The 18,042-nt window shown below is 41.1% G+C and overlaps 1 protein-coding gene across 1 annotated transcript in view; it reads right to left on the bottom strand.

The window, feature by feature from the left end:
* KCNK4 (potassium two pore domain channel subfamily K member 4) overlaps positions 1 to 18,042 on the bottom strand; it is a 41,567-nt gene that overhangs the window by 7,134 nt on the left and 16,391 nt on the right. The window contains exons 5-6 of the mRNA XM_073554613.1: positions 15,850 to 16,010; positions 168 to 354 (exon numbers count right to left, since the gene is read on the bottom strand). Of these exons, the coding sequence (XP_073410714.1) occupies positions 168 to 354; positions 15,850 to 16,010 (348 nt within the window). The remainder of the gene's footprint in view (positions 1 to 167; positions 355 to 15,849; positions 16,011 to 18,042) is intronic.

Below are 18,042 nucleotides of genomic sequence, written 5' to 3'. Positions count from 1 at the left end.
TGTCAGTCTAGCATGTCTAATATGTAAACTGGAAAATTTCATTTTTTTTATGGATAGTCAATTTAAAAAAATTAAAAGAAAATAAAATGCAAAAGATTTCCTCTTTCTCTTCGATGTAAACAAATTTATGCATGGCTAGAATAAACATCCAAAAAAGAATTATATACCTGCCACATAGTCACCAAAGCCGATGGTGGTAAGGGTGATGACTACGAAGTAAATGGCCTCTAGCAGGGTCCACTCCTCGATTTCCTGGAAGACTAAAGTAGGAATAAGGACGAAGAGTAGACAGCCGATAAGGATGAAGAGTACAGCTGAGATAACGCGCACAATGGTGGGCGAGACACGCCACTTCTGTGTACAAAAAGAGACAAGGGAGACACATGAGATGGCGGAGATTGATTTCATTCCCAAAAATTAAATCAGTCATCAAGTAATCTAAATTTTTAGGCACAGATAAAGATTATTTCTTCCAATTTCAAATCATATTTACTCTGTTCACACGTTGCTTTCTTGTTGCATATTTTTTTCTGCAACCAAAACCTGCTCTCTTGGCAGTAAAAAAAAAAGCGGCTTACAAAAAGTAGGTTGTGCTGCGTTTTTGGTGCAGATTATGTCATTTGTCTACGGTACATGTTTCATAAAGTTAGTTTAATTCGTCAAAAAAGCAGCGAAAGCGCAGGGTTGCATTTTTTTCAGCGTTATGTACGTTCTCATTCTTTTTCAAAGTGAAAAAAACACTGAAAGAATTGACATGCTGCAGTTTTAAACGAAGCTGCAGTTTTCTAATTCAGTCAGGAAAAAAAAAAGATTTTTGAAATCTCATAGCTATGCTGATACTGTAAAAAGTAGCTTTTAATGTGCATAAAAAATACATAAAAAAACCTTCTGCAAAAATGCAAGGTGTGAACATAGCTTTACTGTGCAAACTGAAACATCCGTGCCTGCTGCCTCCAAATCTTGTTGCAGGTTTTTGCAGATTTTGACCACCAGCCTCCTCACTAGTCGGTGATGGCTTCTTTGTTTTGCTTCCAACTATACCTCTAGGTACACTCAATGTCTTGCTAATTTTTTATATAATCTTTCCTGTTTGTGCATGGCAATAATCTCTTACCCCAAGAATATTAGTGAACTGGCCATTGATCATGAACAACAGGTAAGTCTCCTCAAGAACGCTGCCAGAAGCTGCTGTCTGCTATGGATCATATTTGCAACAGGTTATAACAGCCTGAGAGGCTCTGTTGAGTACTAAAAATGCTTGTAATGAAGGGGTTGAATAATTCTGAGTCTGCAGCAGTCATGTAAAGTGGCATTTTGTGCTGAATCTGGAGAAACTGCTTGTTATATTAGTTGTATTGAGTTGTTTTTATTATTTTTGTTTCCTTGGTTTATTGCAAACAGCAGAAAGTTTGTACATTTTTCTAATAAACCAAATGTGCAATGGGGGTTGAATAATTTTAATCGTAGCTGTAATACCAGAGGAGTATTGTCATGTCGGATCAAGGAAATGCCCAATGTGAGGCACTAACAAGGGAAAGAAGGGAGAAGGGTGCCCTGGCAATATGGAAAGGGGAAAAAGGAGAAAGGACACCCTTAAACACTAACTTGAGACCGCACTCTACTCTCCCTATTGTCCCTAGACGAGTACTTTCCCCCATGCGCGATCACGTGCCTAAGCCCTAGCTGACACTGGGCTAGACCTATCTCGTGCCTAAGCCCTAGATGGCAGTGGGCTAGCCCTATCACTAAGCCATGGCTGTCCTTGAGCTAGTCCTTACTAGTGAGTAAGGGAATGAATTCACTAGTCTTGCTACTGATGTAAGGAGACACAGGCAGGGAGACAAACAGGGAGCAATCACACAAGAACTGGTACTCCACAACTTATAATGGAACAACTTCTCCAGAGAGGTCAGCATAGAAAACCTATAACCAGCATAGGAGAGAGCTAGGAGTGAGTTTAAATAATGGAAGGGAGCGGCAACAAGATGAAGCAGCTGAGATTAGAGCCATATGGAATCTCAGCAGAATCAAATAGGATATCTTAACCCCTTCCACACCAAGTGAAAATCAATCTGAACCACTCAAGTTAAATGCCGAGCGGACTCCAAAGAGGACCTGCCATCTGCCAGTCGCTGCGACCTTCTGATCCCAAATACACCAAAAGTCTAAGCAGGATGCGGCACATTCGGGACAAATATAATTACTCATAATTATCTTAGTAATAGGTGCACAAAGCAGATAAATTCTGCCTATACGTAACATAAAAAAACAGTGCAAAAATCTACTTGAAGACATGATCCCAAAAGTAGTAGACCTTATTGACCACTGAAGAACAAGCCAAATATACAGTAGATCACCAAATGTTTGATCAAGTCACACCCCTCCAAGGAGTCCTTTTCATGGCTTACACAGGCCAAGTATCGTGTCCATCTTGGCAGCTTTGTTGCTGTTGCAGCTCATCTGATGGTGGAACGTGCATTAAAATACATTATTGCCTTTGCATATAAAATGGCCAGACATCAGTTAGGGCATTCCCAATATTTGTCCTCCAGGCACTAAGACTGGTCAGATCTGGGGGCTCCCAGCTGAAGAATGAACACTGCCAGACCAGGCGACTGCAATGTTATGTCTGATGGAGAAGGGGTGATTCCTGTGATGTGCATGAACAGTATCGTGCTGGAATTAAGAGGGTTAATATCCAAATTCCCAATGAATGTGCAGGATGGGACTGAGGCATTGATGCAAATTATTATTTGCAAGCTTGTTCTTATATCCTTCCTGATACCAGGAGAAAGATTGATGTCTCTTCCAAGTGGAAACTATCCGGTCAGCTGAATGAAATGACTTGATTAATAATTTGTAATGATACAGTATATCCACCACATGTACAGAACAGCAAGGTGAAACGGAAGACCTTTGCATTGTATCAGCCATATGTACAGATGGAAATGTTTGTCATTGTAGCAATGAGTGCTCTAACGAAAGTAAAAGATGGTCACAAGTCATAGAAGTATCGTGAGTAGAATGTTCGGAATTATTCTTTAATAGAAAACCTATTTCTCTCTTATTATGATGTCATCATTCAATGGTATAATAAATATTTTGATAAATGTATCACTGATTCTTTTATGCCAAGTGGCCATGGTGCCCATTGTATATATGGATATTATTGGTTGCCGAATCCATAACATTAGCAATAACAGCTTTTGGGCTCACTCACAGCACAGTATTTTTGGTCCGAGTGCGATCCAACAAAACATCGGATTGCACTTGGACCAATTTTAGCAAAAAAAGCAAAAAAAAAATGCAAGTCAATGGAAATCATCGGACTGTTCTCGGATGACATCTGAGTGCAGTCCGATTACCACACATTGATACAATGGAGAAGATGGATCATTTTTTCTCCCTCTCATCCGAGAGAATTGGATCACACGCTGATCAGATTTTGACCAGAGTGTCATTTCCATAACCGTCCCAGTTCTCTGGAATCGAGAGAATCAATTGCTGTCTGACTCATAGGATGAAAGGGAAAGGAGGTTCTCAGATGTACAATTTTTCCAAAATTCCTTGTAGGTTCAATTTGGACCTAATCAATTCAGCTGCAGTGATTTAATTTTCAACCTTTTGTTCAATCTTTCACGTATTTTTCTTATTTGCCTTTTTTTATTGTCATTGAACTCAACCTCCTGAACAAGTGAAAATATGACAAAAGTTCATCAAACCATTCTGCAAGATTATCATCAGACCATTGATGAGTTTGTGGAGTTGATTGGGATTTCATGGAGTTCCAACAGCAAAATTTGACGGAAGAATAATGTGAGATACGTTGCGGCAAAGTTTGTGCCTCGCCTGCTCACCCCTGCCCAGAGAGAAAATTGCGTGGCAGCAATTGGACATTACTTGAGACTGAAGTTTCAAAATGTACAAATAAATACACTATTGTTTTACTAATTTTTTTCAAATAAATTCCGGTTTCTATTGTTTCCGATGCTTTTTTTTCCCCGTCTTTTGTTGTTCATGTGAATCGGCCATCACAAAATAGGCAAAAGACTGAACAACTCGTGGCAAAAAAAAAGAAAAATCACTGGAGCCAAACACAAACACAACCTTCCCTGACAACATCAGCTGGCATACAGACTCAAAAGGGATCACCGCACACTCACTTAGGGCAGTTTCATACGTCCAGATAATTCCAGTACCGGAAAAACTGGTACCAGACCTATCCGTGTCCATGTGCATACGTATGCCATCCGTGTGACATCCGTGTGCTGTCCGTATGTCCGTGTGTACCATCCGTCTGCTATCCATATGTCCGTGTGTACCATCCGTATGCTGTCCGTGTCCGTGTTTGGGTAAAATTAGTTTCAATGTTAACCCTTTGACTTTTAAAAACACACACGGATCGCACACGGACAGCATCCGTGTGCGGTACGTGTTTACACGGACCCATTGACTTGTATGGGTCCGTGTGATCCATGCTGTTGCACAAAAACGGACATGTCAGCGTGTTTTACACACGGTCCGTGAAAACACACTGACATCTGCATAGACACATTCATTAGAATGTATCTATGTGTGTCAGTGTCTCCGGTACGTGAGAAAACTGTCACTACACGTACCAGAGACACTGACATGTGAAACTGCCCTTAGTGATAGAAGCCCATACTACAAGCGCCCCGCCTTCCAGACTAAACTATAAATAATGGGGATGTTTGTTGTCTAACTGCTAGTTTATTGCAGCAGTTTAGAAAAGCAATATTGGGCACAGCCCTCGTGGGCAATGAATATGTTAAAAAAAATGAGTGCTGTGATACACTAACTAATTTACATGTGATAGTTTGGCACATGGCAATGTTGGGTGTGGTAGTTGCAGACACTGGACATTAGCCAAAAAATAGTTTTGTGCTAAATTATAACTTTACTTGGTCACAGACTAATTATGATTTACAGCACCGACAGCAGCAGCCATCTGTCTCTGCCTAACACAGCATCAGTGACTCATATTTCTTTCTCTCATAATTTCTTTCTTGCGATTGATGCTATTTTCTATCTTCTTTTCCTCATACACTAATCCTCACATTGTGTACTATGTCAATCTGACTGAGCTCAGAGGCCCTCTGTCCTATCCACATTTTCATTAAAATGGCAACCAAGTCTCCTGCTTGGGCTTTTATAGTGGCTGTGAGTCATCAGTGATTTCCCATCAGTGATCTATAGTCCCGCATGATTGGCTGTGTTATAGGGTGGGGTCATGGTGCCTGCTGGAAGGCACAATGGGGCAACCCACAATGCGCGTCTGAAGTCATGTAATCTGTTTATTCTGTTATTTTATATTTATATTTAAGATTTTACATCATTCACTGAGCATAAATAATGTGTTTAAAAAGAACCTATCATCGCAATTTAACCAGTTAAAAGCAAAGGTATGGCCATAATGGCCCTGTTACACTGATTAAATGGATACCTGTAGTGAAAAAATCCGTAGCCTGGTTCTTGTTTAATTTACCTTAGAAGTTTTGGTGCAATCGCCTCTTCGTGTATTGGGGCAGGAATGTGTGGCGGGACTGTGGGTAGCGTCTTCGGCTGTGCTGTGGGCCCCCGCATTTGCAGGAGCCTCCTTTTTTAAATTTCACCCTAGCGCCACCCTTGATGCGGGCTGTGCACATTCGCGTCTCATCGTTCTCCAGCAAAATAGCACCGTAGGCGGCGTATGCTCAGATTAGTCACCAGCAAAATGGCACCGGAGACGGCGCATGCTCAGATTAGTCACCAGCAAAATGGCACCGGAGACGGCGCATGCTCAGATTAACCTTAAGGTCTCCAGCAAAATGGAAGTGCATGAAGAGATCAAGACCTCGGCTCGTCATTGAGCCGCGATACAAATCTCGCTTGCGCAGCCACCGGCGCCATTTCGCTGGAGAATGCCGGGACATGAATGTGAGCGGGGCGGCACTAATGCGAAATTTAAAAAGTGAGGCTCATACAAATGCAGATGGGCTGGGGCAGAGCTGAAGACACTGCCCACAGTCCTGCCCTACGGTCCTGCTCAGGTGCATGAAGAAGTCATTGCACCATAACTTCTAAGGTGAATTAAACAAGAACCGGGCTACGGATTTTTCACTACATGTATCTATTATATCCATATATCAGGGCCATACCTTTACATTATCAGGTCAAATCATGATGACAGGTTCTTTTTAAAATGTATGCGGTGGATCTTTAACATTATAGTCATACAATCTTTTTGTATTCTTTTATTACTTTTGCAAAATAAATTAATTATTTGATTAAAAAAGGCACTTGATCTTGATTTCCAAAATTCTAATAGCCACAACTTTTTAATTTTCCATTAAAGAAAGAGTTGTGTTTCTTTATTTCAGGACATGCTTTAGTGTAAATTTTTACCATTTTGTAGCACATAACTTTTTTTATTACTTTTTATTCTAGTTTCTTGAAAGCAGAATGCACAACAAAACTTTGGATTTTTTTTCACTACAGTGTTAATTTTATCCTGTGCGTCGGCATAATTCTGGTGATGCCAAATCTAATTTACTACTTATGCAGAAAAAAATTTTTTTTTATTAAATCGACATTTTTATACTGCCAAATTTTGAAAACCTTATTTTTTTTTGTCTATGGTGCTTTTTTTTTCTAAGGATGAGTTATAGTTATCACTAATATTATTATGGGGAGATATGGTACGTTACATGAGCCTAGGACATTCATTTCACTAATTGCAAAAAATGTTCTCACTTTGCTTGAATTAAGAGATCGGGTATATTTGTTTAAAGAACCTGTCTGTAGTTCAGACATGAATGTTTCAGTGTATTCCTAAAGAAATATCAAATCTGGAGCATCTTCCCTTATAGCGCTGCTTTGTTCAGTTCCTCTGATTTGCCTCCTGAATTGATAACAGGATGTTACCCTTCTCTTGGTCAAAGGGGTGTGTCCATACAAAATCAGAAACTGCCAGCACTTATAGGACAGAATCAGTCAGGATCAGGACAATTCACAACCGGTAAAATCCATTTCACAATTTTTTCATACATTTCTTGGAAAAATAACAAAGGAGCACCATAATCCAGATCTGTTAAAGAAAAAAATTCTCCAGAATTTTTATTTCGTGGGAACATATAAGGGGAGCTAACTATTACTTTTTAGAAAAAAAAAAAAATGGATCTTCAAAATGTTATTTGCTATAGTAATATAACTTTAGACACTGGGAGAAATACTTAATATTACCCCTGCTGTGTTAAATACTAGCTTTTGACTCAATTCATAAATATTCTGGGGTCAAAGTAACAAGAATATATGAATATCATGTAAAACGTTAAAATACTTCCCATTGAGAAGTTTGATTCCTCAATTTGGTAAAATATTCATTAAATCTTGTAATTTACTCATTTAAATCCCTACTCATTCTTGGCTCAGAGGTCCAGTGGGCGGTCTTATAAGTGACTGACAGCCTTCCCTGTATGAGCATGACTGTCAGTCACTAGTTAGGACCGCCCACTGGACCTCTGAGCCAAGAATGAACAGGGATTTAAATGAGTAAATTATAAGTTTACTGATTTTTTTTTGTGCCCGCACAAAACCCTTCTCAGCTCTTCTTGCTCTATAATACACTGCCCAAAGTTCCCTTTAAATGTTATCAAACCACCCACATATTTTCAGAAGGACGCTTTTCTCTGAAATCGTTTTGCATCATAAGAACTGATTGCAGCTCCTGGTGGGAGAAACTTCAGCAAACTGTCAATCATTGAGAATCACTTGAGATCGACATTGGCAGAGATGACGCTGAATCATCTATATTGTCAGTATGATATAAAGTGGCGGCCAACGTTGGCTTCTTTGCTGTCTTTGGAGATTTGATGAAAGTAATAAATGTTCCAAAATTACCAAAATGGAATATGACATGATTAATCAGAAAGATTCCGCAGAGGTATCTGGTCTGTATGGGGAGGAGTAGGGTGATCATTTCGTAGTTGTGGCCCTTGTTGGCACCAGTGCTTTACAAGACAGGTGAGATGAGGATAGTGTTAGTGTTGGTCTCACATGTTGAATTGCAATAATGGATGATCAACAGAAACAAAGAACTAATCGTTGGTCAAATTCTTAATTTCCAGAACTTCTCCTTCCAGCAAAAATAAATTTACAAAGTTGGGTGCATAAGTGGCATAACACAGTAATCTTGCCAATATATATCTATATCTGTATTTTTTTTTTTACCACTTCTGAAGTCACCGAGTGCAATACATGCGAAATAAGAACTAATGGAATCATAGAATCATAGAATCGTAGAGTTGGAAGGGACCTCCTGGGCCATCTGGTCCAACCCCCTGCTCAAAGCAGGATTCGCTAAATCATCCCAGTCAGATGTCTGTCCAGCCTCTGTTTGAAGACTTACATTGAAGGAGAACTCACCATTTCTCGTGGCAGCTTGTTCCACTGATTGATCACTCTAACTGTCAAAAAGTTTTTTCTAATATCTACTCGCCCTCCTAGCTCCCGGCAGTACCAGTGCTACGTCCCTGATGCTTTTTTCATACAGTAGCAGCAGACGTCATTGCCCAAAAAGCCCACGCGACGTCTGCAGCCAATCACTGATCTCACCGGTGGTATTCCACTGAGGCTGGTGACTGACTGCAGGCTTCATGTGGGGAATATACACTGTGATCTCTGCTTTCAGAAGTATCAGAGACACGACGCTGGAACAGTCAGAACCTAGAAGATGGAGTATGTATTAGTTCTTATTTTACATGTATTACTGCCTCAGTGCAGCAGTTTTATTATTTTGGGCAACCCCTTTAAAGGAGAGGGATGGCGTAGTGAAATTAGCTACTGCTATGATCACAGATGGCCATTTGGACTCCTGCAATGCATAATGTCCATCTAACTGGGTGTGTTCATTCAAAGAACACATCTGCAACACATTGCCCCTCGCCCCTGCATGGTGTGGGGACGCCGGCATACTCACCGCTTCGGCCCACAGCGCGATCCCCGGCGTTCTCCTGTTCCTGCCTCCTTCCTCCTCGGTGCACCCTCCACTGTGTCTCATCAGCGTGCCTAGTGCGCGGGTGCGTGCGCTCCCCTTTTCTTAAAGGGGCAGCGTGCGCACATAGTAAATGCTCCAAACAACTGTTGGGAGGCGTTTAGCTTAATGCGCATACACCTGCAAAGTGTCTCTCAGCCAAAAGCTAGGAGACATCATATATAAAAGGCATCCTCCCCTACTGAGAGGTGCCTGAGCATTCCCTATAGTTCTGTTAGGTGGTTTGGTGGTAACTGGATGTTGCCAGGTCCCCCTTCCCTAGTGTGTTGTGTCCCGAATTCCATGTTCCCGTTAGTCCGCCATAGTTAGAACTTGTTTCCTGCAACGCCTCGGTGGTGTCCAAATCCTAAACCGTGCCTGCGGTACCTTTACCCCGTGGCCGCATCGGCGGTACTTATCTGCCACGCTGAGCGCTGAATACCCAGGCCAGGACTGTGAACTTATCCCTGTGGCCATCCAGTCTGCACTATGTGAATCTGTCCTTGAGGCCGCCCTGGCTGCACAAGGAGAACCTGTCCCAGTGGCTGTCCTATTCACACAGTGTAAACTTGTCCCAAGTGGCCGTCTTGCCAGAAATTGTCCCAAGAGGCCACTCTGCTTAGTCTGAGAATCTGAAGTAACGTCTCTGTCCCTTTGGGGTCAGCAGCTACTGCTAGACGTCGCCCTGGAGTGGCACCTGGTGGCTACCTGCTGCACAAGCCTGACCTCACTCATTGTGGATCTTAGCCTGTAGCCTCATTATAGTCTGCATATTTCCACCCGATACGGAGCCAACGTTCCACGCTATGGATACAATTTCCTACTTTACTTTATCTTCCAAAACAAGCAGTGTGTCTCCCACAATTAAACTGTCAGAGAAGCCCATAACCATCCATCAGATCAACCCTTTTGAAATATTTTGTATCTTTGAGTACCAATTTGTTCTAGAAGCCTAAAGAGCAAATCCAATCCATTCTTGAACCTTATACGGTAACTTAATATTCAAGAATCATATATAATATATCTATGTAATCACTTTTCATGGAGTCCCACAGATTCCTCAAGAAGTCATCACCCTATGAAATGGTATAAGCTCCAAGAAGAGCAAAACCCCCTCATTACAGTTTACAGTGCCCATGCTTGGCGTTAAACAGTAACCGTTGTTATTGTTTTTATTTAATAAATCAATAGTCCACATGAAAATAAGCAATATTGTAATATATCTTATGACAGAAATCTAAAAAAAAAGCTGTAAAATCAGTTTTTAGTGATGACAGATTTTCCCATTACTGAGATAGAAGATGGCAGTTGGTGCTAATAAAGTTCTATGCAGAGAAGAGGAAGAAGCTAAAGGCAGACAGATGTTCTGCTTCAATTTCTTTCGAGAGTTGCACTTTAACCCCTTAAAGTGGTTGGCCACATATTGGGAATTTTATTTTTTTTGCATAAATACAGGTAAAAATTCATTACAAATTTTGCACTGTTTGGCTTTTGCAGGATCTTTGTTTCCCTGCACATTCAGTTTTAATGTGTTGTGTTTAATGGTCATAAATCAGTCAGAAAAAGACAGATGCAAAATAGTGACAAGTTTTCTTGCTGACATCTGCGTATTAAAAATCGCTCCAATGTTCTTCCTGAAAAGTTGGACGACTGTCATGCCAGTGCTATGCGAGTGTGTGATTTTTTTTCTCGCCTAGCATCCATAAGCAATGTGTTTTTAATATAATCTTTCACATACTATAATGCTATATGTAACTTAAAGCTAGTTTACAAGACTAATAAAGGAATGTTATAAAAAAATATATCGTAGATATATAAATGATACAAAGATATTAGATATAATACTAAATAAACAGATTTATATTATATAGATCTATAGAAAAATAGATATCCTGCAGATATACAGTATAATGTCCCAAGCCCCCTACATATAATAAACTTGCACCCTTTAGTGCTTTTCATGTGGCACTAAAGCCTTATTTAACCTATTAAATAATTACAAAATAAATAAATAAGGTGGTGTTCCCCTTATTTTTGGTAACCAGCAAAGGTAAAACAGACAGCTGTGAGCTTGTATTATCAAGCTGGGAAGGTCCAAGGTTATTGGACCCTTTCCAGCTTAAAAATACCAGACTGCAGCCTGCCCTGATTTGGCACGTCACATTAAATGTGCCAATTCTGGCGCTTGGCCTTGGCTCTTCCTGATTGCCCTTGTGTGCTGGTAATCAGAGTAATAGGGCTTGGGGTTGATGTGAGCAGTGATTTAAAAAAAAATCACAGCTGGCATCAAGCCCTGGTGTTAGCAATGGAGAGAGATCTATCAGACACCCCCATTACTAACTCCGTAATCCAAAAAAAAGCACACACACAAAAAAACAGTATATAAAAAAATACTTCCCGACATGTTCTCGGGTTCACCAATTTATTATGAATTAAAAAAAACATGCAGTCGCTGAGAAGTGACGTCATCGCTTATCAGAGTCGCCGGCTTTGCGAGACCCGGCGGCTCCGAGCAGCGGTGACTTCAGTAACGAAAACACTAATAATCAGAGTCACCGAGTCTCACAGAGGGCAGCGTGAGTCGGTGACTCTCATGAGCGGCATAGTTACTGACTTCACCGCTCTTCAGAGCTCCTGGATCTCGCGGAGTACACAGTTAGTACTCGGCGACTATGAATAGCAGTAACGTTACTGCTATTCATAGTCGCAGGAGCTGGATTTGGGGAACGCTGGACTTCGTCGGACCATTGTGGGAACACTTTTTTTTATAAATTGGTGAACGAGGGAGAGTTTATTGTTTTTGTTTCCCACTTTTTGTGTTTTCCAGGTTTCATTTTGTGGCCTACGTTGGACCTGCGTGTTGGTTTTTTTATATTCATAAAAATTTGGGAAACAAGGGAAAGTGTCAGGGAGTGATTTTTTTGAAATACAGTATTTTTTGTGTGCTTTTTTTGGGATTACAAGATTAGTAATGGGGGTGTCTGATAGACCACTCACCATTACTAACACCAGGGCTTGATGCCACCTCTGATTTTTTTTTTAAATCACAGCTGACATCAACACCAAGACCCATTACCCTGATTGGCAGCGCACCAGGGCAATTGGGAAAAGCCAAGGCTAAGCACCAGAATTACAGCATCTAATGTGATGCTTCACTTTTGGGGTGGCTACTGGATGATATTTTTAGGCTGGGAAGGATAAGATAACCATGGACCTTCCCAGCCTGATAATATAAGCTCACAGCTGTCTGCTTTACCTTTACTGGTTACAAAAATATGGAGGGCCCCACGTCGTTTTTTTTAATTTATTTATTTATTTTGTTAAACAAGCCAGACATTTTTTACAATAAACTCAATATGAAAGGTACTAAAGGGTGAAATTTTAGAGTATGTAAGGGGCTTGTGAAATTATATATCTGCAGGATATCTATTATCTAGCTATTGTATATATCAGCTATTCTGACGGTTAAGGTTGTGAATTTACTGCACTTGGCTGATGAAATTTCATGGTTTCTTTGAGATGTGTGCATAAAAATCCGACGGCATACGCCTGGTCGGTGTGCCATCCGTTTTTTTATTGCACCCATTGACTTGATTTGCTGAGTCTCGTCCAATATACGCGGCCACTCATAGCATGCTGCGATTTCAGCTGAGGAAAAACTCAGATCAGCACTGACTCATTGATTAATATTGGTGAGAGTGCAATGTGATTTTTTTTTCTTACATTGCAACCATCCAATTTATATACTAATGTGAATGAGGCCTTAGACTGTCAGAACGAGCTCACTGACAGGTTCTCAGGTAATGGTCGTCCACTTTCCTGTTAGTGCCACATTCCTCCATACAATGGCTGCTTATGGAGGGATTTGTGACCACACCAGCCCATCAGGAGGCTGCCATCATACAGCTTTCATAGAGGTGCATGAGACCTGCTGGTGACTGACAGCGCTGACCATCCCTTAGCTTTCTCTTCCGACATTGCACATACCCATGCCAAGTGTATGGGCACCCGACGTCACACTGGCGGAGGCACTGAGGTTTTCTGAGGCTAAACCACTTAAGGAAAAAGCTGGCGGCTTTGCTGGCAGTTTTGCTGTCATTTTTTTGCAGCGTCTTTTTCCTATGTATTCAAGAATAAAGAGCTGGCGGCTTCATTTAGAAGAATGAACATTGCTTCTCTTAACCTTTTTGCAGTTCCCGAGCCCTGAGGTATAACAGACTGAACATGTGCAGAATATTGTTGTTTTTACATGTTCAATTTTTTGGCGATTTTGCGGCACCTAAAATCCGCCTAAAAAAGTCTTTGTGTGCACAAGCCCCAAGGGTGCACCCAGCATCCTAACTGATATGTTTGATTAAACTTCAGTTTCTGCAAAATGACGGCAGAAATTAGAACACTAAGGGCTCGTGCACACATGACCGTATATTTGCCCAAGTGTACTTGGACCAATGTTAGTCTATGTGACCGTGCCCATGTTAAAAATTGCAGCACGCCTGAGTTTGATCCGATTTTGGAATCGCTCTCGGCAGTGCATGTCCATAGAAACATCAGACTGGACTTGGATGACATCTGATCTGAGTGTAGTCCGATTTTCATGCACTGACACAATAGAGAAGATGAAGAAATCTTTTTCTCCGTCTTCTTTTCATCCGAGAGAATCGGATCTCACTATGATCGCACTCTGATTTGCATAATTGACCCGATTTTCTCGGATAAGAGAATATACCCTGGTGTGGCCATGGCCTAAAGGTGAGATTGTTATAGGGGCTATATCCCCTACAAAGGATGTGCTTAATTTATACTGTCAATTTGTGTTGACAGACTCCCTTAAACCTTTTAAATTAAACTGTATATAAAAAACTTTTTTTCCTTTTTAAATAAGAGTAATAGTAGTAAACCTATGAGAAGCAGCATTGTCCTCGCCTCACCTATGTTTGAAAAATGCCCAAACCATATGAAGCCATATAAAATAACGTAGTGATTATTTTTTATTACATAGATGGTAGCGCTCTGCTCACTTAGTAGACTATTTGTCTCACGTGATTTTCTGTCTGCACAGAGTCCCAAACTCCAGTCAAAATCTAATTTGAAAAGCACAAAAAAATTGAATTTCACAGTGTAAATCGATAAATGAGCTCTTTTGGAGACAAGGTTTAGTTAATGTATCTCCAGAAGTCCCCCAAGAGACAATGCCAGGTGGGAGGGGAGTACAAGCAATATAACCCACGTACCTTCACCTTCAGTCAGGTGATCTGCAGCACTGGATCTAGGGATTTACTGGCAGAATATGTAGAGAGAAGCTCAAAAACCCGGACAGAAGGGTCTATGGTAAGAACGATAAATGACGTTTGTACACAACTGAAGGTCTTGGTGTAAAATGTTATTTGCCAAGTAGAAAAAAAGTACTGTCTATTTACAGATGAAGCAGAGCTCAAATTTGTATTAAAGGGGCGGTCTGGTGCTGATTACTTTCATGTTGAAGGTGAGCGGTGCCAATGGTGTTTTTACCCACATGCCTGGTGAGATGTGCAATTGGTAGATGTCGTGCACCTGTCCTACTCTATTGAACAGGATATGTGCATAATACCTGGCGATTTAGCATGAAGCAGGCGCACAGACTCTGATTCCGGCATTGTCACTTATTTTCCTGGTTGCTGCAGGTTTGATAAACTCACTGTTTTCTCTACTGCAGATCTAGCAGAGCTCGGAATGTTGATCTGTGTATAACCCCACCCACACCACTGATTGGCAGCCTTCTGTGCACACTGTCAGCAAGCTGCCAATCAGTGCTGGGGGCGTGGTCAGAGCACGAGTCACCTAGTCGAGTAGTGATAATCTCCTGCCAATTAAGCACTGATTTTATTGAAACATCAACACACAGCCTACTAAGTGACACATCGATGGAATCAGAGTTTCTGCCCCTACATCATTCTACTGTCAGATTACATATCAAAACCTGCTGATGGTTTCCTTTTAATCTCTGGCATGGTATAAAAGAAAATTATTAAAACCTTGCAACATACATACATCCGATTTACCTTCAGACTGAGAACTACAAAATTAATAGGGAGCTTTGAAGCACTGACAATGTGAACTATCCAAAGTTGCTCATGGAGTTTTTCACACCGTCGTGTGCTGCAAAGAGTTTAGAGGTTCCATCCTAACCATAGGAGTGAGTAAGGGCTCATTCAGACATCCATTTTTGCCATGCATGTTCTATCCGTGCTTTTCATAGATAGAACATGTACCCTTTATGGGCATGTTCACATGTCCTTTCTTTTTGCAGTTCGACAGTCAACAAGGAGACGCTCATTTTTAAAAAATCTGATTTGCAGATTAAAAATCGCCCTTTCATATGAACAAGGCACAGAGCTGCCATCCGTGTGTCATCAAAATGCTGTCTATTGGGTAGGAAAAGTTTGAAACACAATCATGCCATAATGATGGACAAATGGATGTGGACCAAAAATGGAAAATTTTATTCCAGCACATTTATGAAAAAATGGTTAATTTTTTCTTGTACAGATAAAAAAAAACCAGACGTCTTAATGAGACACAATATATGGGCAAAAAGGTAAAAAGTGAAAAAAAGCTTTCCAGTTTTATGTAAAGAAGGCATATCGATTGTATAATGCCCTTTATGTTTTAATTAAAGTTTATGAACTCATTGCTAGTGAATGGTAACTATTTGCTATACCTAGGATATATATACTGTATATATACATACAAAAAAAAATAAACATAAATATATATATTTATATTTATTCTTTTTCTTATTTTCTTTACAGAGATATAGTATCGGAGATACATGACCTTACCAAGAATATCATTTCCACCTTCCCAATGCCTTTGCGGAGAGCAGATCCCAAATGGTCGCCGACTCCAGCCAGAAGAATACCGAAAAGAGGAATGCCGACTAGTGCATAGAAAATACAGAAGAGCCGTCCACCTTCTGTCTTAGGTGCATTGTTACCAAAACCTGTGACACATTGCACAGAGAGCAGAATACAGTTTAACAAAATTAATTATTTCATTTCATGATAACATTGTAGCTTCTCCGTCTTCTGACCATAAGATCCTCAGCAGCATAATGCCTGTTAGCGAGCATCAAGTAACTTTCAGAGGTGCGCAGCAATCACACAACATTCTCTGTAGTCGCCTTCATAAGTTGCGGCACTTACCCACAAGATATTATCTACTTTATATCATACTGAATTACAAGACGTGGAGTATAATCAGGCCGTCTGCAGCCACGTGATATTTGTTTGCTTCCTATCTTTTGCTCGTTCATCCTAAATAAAGAAGATATTATTTTATTGGTGAGTGCCGCCACTTTTTTTTATCTAGTGGAAAGTACCTTTTTATGTTGCTTTTGTTTGGCAATATCATACTGTAATCTCGACTTTTAATACATCTTTAGTAGACCGTGCAGTCCACAAATCAGAAAAGAATGTTTGAAATATTCTGGACGTTTTTTCAAAGTTAAACATTATAGTAACATTTCCTAAAAAATGCTGCCGGCGATATATAATAAAGGTTAAGGGACTTAAAAGGTTAATACCACAATCACATTATTTTTCCACAAAGCACAGTAAATGCCTATCTATTCCTAATATACAGACCACGCTCAACATAAGATTTCTTTCTTGTAACTTTGTGTCTTTTTTCTTCTCTGTCCGTTCCTTGGTGCATCCTGCGTCATATAGCCCTATTGTTACCTGCCTACCTACATTTCTCAGCAGCACCCTGCTTATCCTAAGGACTGCAGACCCCTCCCTCCCTCGCCTGCAGGCTTCTGAGAAGGCCAAAATCTCTGATTTAGCATCGATAAGTGTAGAATTCGTCTTATGCCTCTGGTCACTGTCTGCTCCTGTGTGGTATTCTGCCAAGGTTTGTTTTCTCTCAATAGAAAAGAATTGAGAGAAGCCGAGAGAGTCGTCACATGACGACCTGCTCGAATCTGTGTAAGGCCTCTTTCACACTTCAGTTTTTGGTGTCAGTTAAAATCCGCCAAAAAGGCGGAAAAGCGGATCCGTTTGGAACTGATGTGAATGGATGGCACAGTATCCGTTTTGTGACGGATCCGCAGAATGAAGAATTTTAAAGGAACCGATGGCCGGGAAGGAGAGAGAGAGAGAGAGAAAGGATTTCAGGGTTAATTTTCTCCCTGACTTCCTTTCTCTGGGCATGCGCAATGGAAAATGCGGATCCAACACCAAAAAAAACATTGCAAGGTCCGTCCAGGCATGCCGGCGAACGAAAAAATTTTGGCGGATCCTCACAAAAACGGATCCAATGGATGACCATCCGTCAAGATCCACCAGTAATGCAACTCAAAGGGGAAAAAAACGGATCCGCAAAAAAAAATGTCGGATCCTTTTTTTTCAAAACCTAGCAGATTTTGACTGATGGTCAAAAACGGAAGTGTGAAAGAGGCCTTACTGGGGCCATTGTTACTGTTCCTGGGGGGACTCAGGGGACATTATTAAATGTTAAGTGGGCACTTAAACATTATTGTTATAGGCAAGCCCGGACGCCTGCCCCAAAGGAGCTACAGGGAGGGCGCACTTGACTAAGGAGGGATGCTAGGCCTGAGGGTTAGTGAAGGGTTAAGGTGTAGTGCTTTTGTGTTTGTGGGGAAGGTGTGGGTTGGAGCTATGGGGCTTATGGTGCAATGTGAGTTGGCAGGGAGTGGTCAGTTGTGGGATGGATATATAGGGCAGAACTGTGGGGGGATGGTCATTCCTTACCTTGCAGACGTCCGGAATCGTCAGCCCCTCACATCTGGGACTTCAGCTTGAATCTTTGGATCCAAAAGATGGAATACCTCGTGGCACAGATGAAGAGGATGATGGAGCAGCGCGGCCAGCAGTGGATGAAGGAACAGCTGCAGCGATGGTCCGGTGATGGCGACGGCGGAGAAGATGGGACCCCTCTGCCTCCGAAGCGGCAGCGACGATCACGGCCTCCTGAGCACCTCAGCCCGGAGTTAAGTTTGCAGCGGAGGATGA

The sequence above is a fragment of the Dendrobates tinctorius genome, unplaced genomic scaffold (assembly GCF_039654945.1).
Source record: "Dendrobates tinctorius isolate UK_male_01 unplaced genomic scaffold, ASM3965494v1 ptg000211l, whole genome shotgun sequence".
NCBI lineage: Eukaryota > Metazoa > Chordata > Amphibia > Anura > Dendrobatidae > Dendrobates > Dendrobates tinctorius.
The sequence above is the reverse complement of the archived record's forward strand: the minus strand, read 5'-3'. Positions and strand labels throughout refer to the sequence as shown.